Below are 8,831 nucleotides of genomic sequence, written 5' to 3'. Positions count from 1 at the left end.
GACAAAATTGGGAAGACTGAATCTGCAATAGGTAATAGGTAAAACGCTTGGTGTAAAGAACTCAACTGTGGGAGCAATTATTAGAAAATGGAAGACATACAAGACCACTGATAATCTCCCTCGATCTGGGGCTCCATGCAAGATCTCACCCCGAGGCGTCAAAACGATAAGAACAGTGAGCAAAAAACCCAGAACTACACGGGGGGACCTAGTGAATGACCTACAGAGCGCTGGGACCACAGTAACAAAGGCTACTATCAGTAACACAATGCGCCGCCAGGGAATCAAACCCTGCACTGCCAGACGTGTCCCCCTGCTGAAGCCAGTACACGTCCAGTTAGAGGAGATCTGCATGGAGGAATGGGCCATAATACTAGCAACAGTGTGTGAAAATCTTGTGAAGAGTTACAGAAAACGTTTGGCCTCCATTATTGCCAACAAAGGGTACATAACAAAGTGTTGAGAGGAACTTTTGGTATTGACCAAATACTTATTTTGCACCATGATTTGCAAATAAATTCTCTAAAAATCAAACAATGTGATTGTCTGATTTTTTCCCCCACATTCTGTCTCTCATGGTTGAGGTTTACCCATGTTGACAATTACAGGCCTCTCAAATATTTTCAAGTGGGAGAAGTTGAACAATTAGTGGTTGACTAAAAAAAACATGTTTTTTAAGCACTGCAAATGTAACAATTATGATATATATATATATGAAAATATTGTGTACATGTATACATGCATATATCATAACATTTTTAAACAAAATACTGTATCGTATACTGTATATGTTTGTATTGTATTGTATATGTATAAAATACTGTAGTTTTCTTTTAATTGGAAAAAAAAAAACGCGAGGACTGAGGGCGCGAAGTTTGAAGCGCGAAGTCGTGAGGGATCACTGTGTTGGTTTTTCCTAATTAGCTCTATTCTTTGAGATCTTTAGAAATAGTTATACGCTGCTTTCATAGGGTTATGTTAATGGCAGAACGAAGACGTAAGTGTAAAAATGGTCCAAATGTATTTTGCTACATTTGTGGGGAGTATATGCTGAAAGAACAGCATTGAGGCATTACTAGTTTTCATTAGAAGATCATACAAAGCTTATTTTGGCATGAAATGGGGAATTCAGATAAGCCTTGGACTCCGCACTAATACCGTATTGTGTTTCATGTACCGAGAGTTCGAAGAAATTTACTAATGGCCACATGAAATCAATGCAATTTTGAATTCCAACTTCCTGCATAGTTAACATATATTAAAATATTTAAGTAAAATGAATGATAACTGCCCGTTTCTTTGTTTTTAACTAAGAATCTAGAATATTCTATGTTCATATCTATAAGAATTCTGGTGACGTATGCATTTATTTACAAGAATATTGAACTTAAAAAGTTCTTTGTTTTGTGATGGCCGTCATGTTGTATCCATACACAGTAGCGTAAGTTTCCATTTTAATGATCAGTCAATTTTTGGCCAACTGCCCGTTTTTGGCAACAAAAAAAAAAGTAATTTAGACATTTCTGCGTCCATACAATAAATAAATAAATAAATAAATAAATCGCTTTTTACGTGTGTTATTTTGTGTAACATTTCAATCTAAAAACAACGAGGGTCAGATAGCCGGCAAGACGGGCCTCCGTGCTGAGGCAATGGTAACATGTATAAAAACATGTATAAAAATGCAAATTTTGCTTTTATTGAGTAAAATTAAGATGATTCTGCATGTTTTCCTAAAGTATTAAGTTTATGATGTGAAAATTGAGTGATTTATTAGCTGTTGAAAACTTGCACTAGATAAAAAAAAATGTAGTTGCTATTTTGGGCAAAAATATGATACGTTAAATGTTGCTATTGATCCTGAAAATATTGGTGATTATCTCTGCATTGGGTGATTTTTGTGCATCTAGCATAAAATTTGAGAATTTTATAGCCATTTTAAGTTTTGCTATACTTGTATAAAAAATAATTAATCAGGATTTTATTGGGGAACGACTTTTAATTTTTTGTTGTCGCTGCTCATGGAGACTCATATATGCCTAAGGAAGGTGTTTTGGTTTTAGGTCGCTAGCGGCTTTGGTTTTGAAAATATTTGAATTTTAAGTTTTTGGGAATAGGGCCCCTACAGATCAGCCCCGAGCCCCATGTCCCGTCAACTGATAGTGAAGTCTATGAATATAGACTGAGCAGTTTAAATGTGCCACGTGGGAGTTTGACGTATCCCAATTGTGGTTGTTCATATTGTTTTTATTAGGAGAAAGCAGTGGACAGGAAGGAGTTTTGGGGGGACAAAATATGAAAGCATGGAAAAAAAGGAACAAACAAACAGGATTTCCTTATTTATAAAGCAGACTCTAAAATAAAGGTTCACGAGATACATAATATTGTTCCAATTCAATATTACATTATGTAAGTAAAACTATGTAAATTATCTCACTTTAAAATCGGGTACTTTTTAACAATCCAATAAAAGTGTGATGGAAGAAAAACAACATCGTAATTGAAACCTTAAAACATGTCATTTAAGAAAAAATGCTGGAATTTAAAAAAAAAAAAAAAAAAAAAGACGTTCTTTAAATGGCGCCCTGCTGTACGAACGCATTCTGGAAATCTGCTGTTGAGATTCCTCATCTGAGCTGGGATTCTGTGAATTTCATCCTGAATTCACCATAGTTACTAAAATGACAAATTTTTTACTTGCTCAAGGTCACTGTGTCGCAGTCCTGCCACTTTCTCGTTTCTGCCTACACAAAAAAAATCCCGTTTTTGTCCATCATTGGTCAACAGCAGACTTCACGAATGCTTTCATGCAGGAGGATGAGCACCTTTTAAAGGATGTCATTTTTAAATGAAAATCACATAACACTTGGGTGGGCACACGTGGGTAACTTTCAAAACTGATGTTACCTGAAAATACTGATTAATGTGCAGCTCTTTTAAAATGCTAACATTGGGTCTGCAATATGCCAGTATTTAAAAAACATCACTAAAATTGCATTTGGCAATTCAAAAGAAATTGTAAGCGATGTTATGAGTGGAGAAAAAAAACCAGCAGAGACAAATGGTTTAAATATAAATTTGTATTTACAAGAATATTAACATCGAAAAACAAAGTAAGAAAAAAAAAAAAGAATATGTACTTCACATGGGGTTTATCTTTTTCTCTCTAGATTTTTTTCAATATCAAATCGTTGTTTAAAGATTCTCTATCTATGGGAGGAAAATAGTTCCTGAAGTGCTGGCAATTTACAAAATCTTCAATTCTTTTACTTTAAGCCAGAGGAAAACAGAAATCCCAAAAGAAGGGATAAAAGTACCACAACCAGATTAATACTACCATTTGTTTTATGGGAGAGGGTATAATATATGCAATCATATTCAACATCATAGGCGCAACAGTAAAAGCCCACGTGTACAATCTAGTTGAGGAAGTATCTCTAAGCAATGCAAAACGACAAAAAACTCTTTGGATTGAGCACGTCTTCATAGGTAGATTCCTAAAACAAAAGATTCACAGGAAATACATATAGATATTTTAAAAAAATAAAAGGGGAAAGTCACATTTTGTATCAAAAAACTATTATGAGCTACAACTAACTTGTTGAGCAGGGGTTTTACACTAATCAAACAAGAACGCACATGTTTGGAGGCTAAGTGGAGCAAATGGGCTCTTTGCACGTCATTTCCAACATTGTTTCAGTTTTCTTAAAACTATGGTAATTGTACACACTGGACCTGATACAGCCCGCTGATTGGGTATAAACAGGCCACGCTGGTTTAGGTTTAGACGATGTATGAAAACAGAGATGAATGTGTTTATAGCTTTTTTTGCTATTGAAATTCAAACTACCGTATTTTTTGGACCATAAGTCACAGTTTTTTTTTCATAGTTTGGCTGGGGGTGCGACTTATACTCTGGAGCGACTTAAGTGTGAAATTATTGACTCATTATTATATCATTTCACATGTTATGCTGGTGTTTTGGAGTGACACTGATAGTTTGGAAACTTGTTAGCATAATCTTTATGCTATAGTTATCTGAATAACTCTTAATAGCTATGTTACGTTAACATACCGGCCACGTTCGCATTTCGTTGTTCATGCATCATGTAACATTATCATACTGTACACTTATCTAGCATATGTTCTCTATTGTATTTTTATCTTAAATTGCCTTTCAAGATGACATATCTGTTGTATGTGTTGGATTTTATCAAGTAAATTGCCCCCAAAAACACAACTTATACGTTATTTTTTCCTCTTCACTCCGCACTTTTGTGCTGGTGCGACTTATAGTCCGAAAAATACAGTACATTGCTAGTGCCCGGCTCTATTATAGAGTGTATGTATCCCCTATTAATTTAATGCTAATACACTTAATGATAAGCGAGTTAAAAGTTAACTGAATGCTTCAAACATTCATGTTGTGTTTGGAATTAAATTCTTTATTATGGCTCATACTCAACTATTTAAGACTATAGTACAAACCGGAAAATGGTCAACTTTATTATTCACAATGGATATGATGTCATGGCACTATGTGCAAAGAGCCTATTGTCAAAATCCAAATTACAGTAAAAATGCCATAGAATAATGAAGTTCTGTTTAAATGGAAATACACCCACACGTCGAAAAAGCACCTAGCCTAGAAAAACTCTTCCCGAATACAATTTCCGACCCCTCCAAATACAATATTTCCTTGAACCGGTTTTCATTAGCACCTCTATAACAAAGCTTATGCCCTCATAAAATAGAAATGAGAAATAACGATTTAAAAATTACAATAAAAAGTGCTTTTTAAGAGAATGCAAGTGCAGTATGAAAAAAATACACATGTACTGCTTTTAAAACATACAGAGGCCTTCTCTCTTCAGTCTTTAAAACAAAAGCTGACCTATGTTGGAATAAGAAAATTAAATACGAAGCCTTGCAATCTGTGCAAAAAAGTATGTGACCTACAAAAGCATATATATATTTATATATACCGTATAGTACATCTGAAGTCTATTTACAATTACGATTAATCATAAAGGAACTACAACAAGACATTGTGTCTAATACTGCAGTACCACCACTTTGAGGAACTGATGCTTCAACACAGACGAGAACCAGGAGGAAGGATTATTGCTAGAAATCTAGTTATCTTACAGTGAACTTATACTGTATATACATGGATGTCACACGCGGCCACTTTTCTACTTCTGTACGCTTAAAGACTGAAAATTTTAGGTAACCAAAATATCTTCAACTTTGCGATTTAAAAAATGTCCTCTGGATTGATAAAACAACCTCCTCTTGAATCTGTATAAATATACGCCAGTTTGATTTTCAAAAGGATTGTTTTATTTTCCCCCCTCTCAATTTCTGTTGTTATTACAAATTGGTACACTGACGACAAGAGTGTTGTTGTAAAATCTGTGCTTGCTACCTTTCTACTGGTTCCCACTTAGGAACAAAGATCCTCAAACTTATTTTCGCTCCCCCCGCCCCTTCCCCAAATTAGAACAAAGGTTAAATTAAACTGTGTATATATATTCCACTATGGGTTCAAACTTGAGTAAAGGCCTCTATATTACCACAATCTTGTCGATGCTGGCCTCTTCTTAAAGTGCAATCAGCCAACAAGTAAATCAGTTGTACGCTAGCCCGTGGCTTCTTTACTGACATTCATCTGAGTGTCACAATCCAGTGGCTTGCTTCAATTTACAACCATCTTTACTGTCGGCGCCTCCATCGGAAGCAGAAGCCAAACGGCGGATAAACATGAGAGAGAGAGGCAATGAACAACAAAGAACAAAAAACATAGTTTCATCATACATTCGACAAAGTAGGCTTCAAATACACAGAAACAACTCATGAGCTCTTCAAGCCCACTGACGCCATTTTGCCCAATTAAGTGGCGTTTCTACATTGCTACCTGTTTGGACAAGTATGTCAAACTGCGGTCAGCAGGGGAATCACAAAGGCGCTTTTTACTGTACGTGTTTGTGTCACAGTGTTAGCTTGACAAGCACTGTTATTTTTCCCACGTCTGTAGCCAAGACATAAGTCAAAAGTCTTGCGACTCCAGTGGCGAGTGCGTGTTTTCCGGCAAACCATGAAGTCCTCCGTGGAGTTCAGCAATATTTCTGGAAGGAGAAGTTGAAAAGACAAGAAGGTTTAACGGTGCATTGAAATTATAATAGTCTCTTCCAGAATTGGAGGACATTTTACACTCCACCCTTCAAATTTTAAATAATTCACAAACAACATATCAAACTAGAAAATGCAATTCCTGGAGAAATTGTAATGGTAACTTTGCCTTCTCTGGTAAACCCCTTGGGGTCACGCCTAGCTGATTTCAGGTCAATTCCTGTTGATTTGGGGACATTTCAGGGTCACTTCGGGTTGATTTGGAGACATTATATGGTCACTTCCAGTTGATATCAGGTCATTTCCTGTTGATATTTTGACATACAGTGATATGAAAAAGTATCTGAACTTTTTGGAATTTCTCACATTTCTTCATAAAATCACCATCAAATGTGATCTGATCTTTGTCAAAATCACATAGATGTAAAAACAGTGTCTGCTGATGAAACCAACGTTTAATTGTTTGGTAGTAACACACAACGTCATGTGTGCAGGAAAAATGGAGCTCACCAACATCAACACCTCATCCCCACCGTGAAGCATGGTGGAGGGAGCATCATGACTTGGGGCTGTTTACCTACCTAAGGGCCTGGACAACTTGAAATAATTAATGGAAGAAAGAATTTAAAAGTTTATCAGGATGTTTTTCAGGAAAACCTGAGGCCGTCTGTCAGACAGTTGAAGCTAAAAAGAGGATGGATGCTGGAACAAGACAATGATCCTAAACACAGACGTAAATTAACTTCAGAATGGTTTCAGAAGAACAAATTACACATTCTGGAGTGGCCAAGTCAAAGTCCAGACTTGAACCCCATTGAGATGCTGTGGCATGACCTAAAGACAGCGAGTCGTGCCAGACATCCCAGGAATGTGACTGAACTACAGCAGTTTTGCAGAGAACAATGGGCCAAGATTAGTCCTGATTGAGGTGCCAGACTGATCTGCAGCTACAGAAAGCATCTGGTTGAAGTTAATGCTGCCAAAATATTAAATATGATGGTTCACTTAATTACTTTTTCCCCCACTTCTGTCATTGTTTGCATACTATCCTCATTAAAATATGAAAACCTATAAATGTTTGGGTGGTTTCAGTTAAAGCAGACACTGTTTTTTCATCTGTGTGATTTTGACAAAGATCAGATCATATTTGATGGTGATATTATGCGGAAATGTGAGAAATTCCAAAAGGTTCAGATACTTTTTCATACCACTGTACATGGCCGTCAATGGCATCGACTTACATATGCCTCAATGGAATCCAAGTGCATTGGCATCAATATAATTGACATGGAGGTACATGGACCTCAATGGCAAGGACATATATGGCTGTCAATGGCATGGACGTGGATGTTTGTGCTGTCATTTGCATTGACTTACTTGAGCGTCAGTTGAATGTCAATGGGCTGTAATGATTTTTGGTCAAAAATCACAACCACCCATGTTTTTCTGCCATTGAAAATAATGGGGTAATTTTGGCCATCAGAAATGGATGGAACAACCTACACGGCAATGGCATCCATTAGAAAGGAATAGGAAAGTTTTTGGCGAATTTCGGGGCAACTGTATGTTTTTTGAAAATTCTGTATACCATTTTTATGCCCCTCACCTTCCTGATTTTTTTAATGTATGATTTATATGAATTGGATTAAAAAAATGTAGGACTAGATACATTTTGACATTTTTTTTAAGTTATTTATTTTTCAGAAGCATTTTGGGGCAAACGGTAATTTTTGAAGGGTCATTTAAAAGATTCCTTGCGTCGCACGAGAATTCTGGTCATTTTGGTATTTGAACGGTGTTGATGGAATAACATAGATCATTGCTTTTGCATTACATGCAAAGCTACCATCAAACATGCTGTTTCAATGTAAATTTACTTGTCCTCAGACTAAATCTAAAAATATTAAAAGAGTGCTAGAAATTTTTTAAAACATCAAATAAGTTTGGAGTACCCCCTAAAAAAACATTTTTCTTATCCCAACCCACTCTCTAATGGCTAAATTGAATCTCAAATAAAACAGTTAAATTAAAATGTATTAATGGTTTCATTGCTGTTACTTTAAACTAGGGACATTTGTTTTAAGAAATACAATATTTATCATATTAATTGTTAATTATGAAACACTATTACCATAACCTTTTTAGCATGATAGAAGAAGGAAACAGTGACTGATGATACCCTAGACACAATTCGAAAAGAATGGGTTGTGCAAATTGATGTGCTTGCTTCTTTTTTTGCATATTTTATACAATAGTTAGCCTTGATTGAACGTCTCACTTTACCTCAATCACAGAATAAGACAATAAAAATAAAATTATTTCTTTATTTGCATAATTAGGTTTGTCCTCTTGATCAGTAGTAACAGCTAGCTAAACAGCTAGTATCAACTACTGAGAAAAAAAACATTAGTACAGATTTGCAACCTAGTTCCTGTTATTAAGCCAAATATTGTAAATATTTATCTAATCTAATCTGTATCTAATAAATCATATCATTTAAAAAAAATCGCCTTTAATTTGTAAAATAACCTAAGCCTGTGTTAGTTTATTACCTGGGGTGGGTAGAGAAGCCATAAATTTGACTCAACTAAGAGTAGTGTTACTTCTAAATAATATTACTCAAGTAAAAGTAGTCATCCAAAAATTTACTCAAGTATGCTACAATTAAAAAAGTATTCATTGAAAAGAATAGTTAAGTA

The 8,831-nt window shown here is 35.4% G+C and overlaps 1 protein-coding gene across 4 annotated transcripts in view; it reads right to left on the bottom strand.

Moving 5' to 3' along the window:
* Positions 1-2,560: 2,560 nt before the first annotated feature.
* LOC130931905 (nuclear receptor coactivator 3-like) overlaps positions 2,561-8,831 on the bottom strand; it is a 121,604-nt gene continuing 115,333 nt past the window's right edge. For 3 of the 4 annotated variants that reach the window (XM_057861124.1, XM_057861105.1, XM_057861132.1), the window contains exon 22: positions 2,562-6,128. In XM_057861124.1, the coding sequence (XP_057717107.1) occupies positions 6,117-6,128 (12 nt within the window). In that variant the 3' untranslated portion in view covers positions 2,562-6,116. Of the gene's footprint in view, positions 6,129-8,831 lie in introns of all 4 variants that reach the window. The other variant, XM_057861114.1, reaches the window with a different exon arrangement.

Source organism: Corythoichthys intestinalis, chromosome 2, assembly GCF_030265065.1.
Source record: "Corythoichthys intestinalis isolate RoL2023-P3 chromosome 2, ASM3026506v1, whole genome shotgun sequence".
In the NCBI taxonomy this organism is placed as follows: Eukaryota; Metazoa; Chordata; class Actinopteri; order Syngnathiformes; family Syngnathidae; genus Corythoichthys; species Corythoichthys intestinalis.
This window is presented reverse-complemented; position numbering and strand designations above follow the sequence as displayed.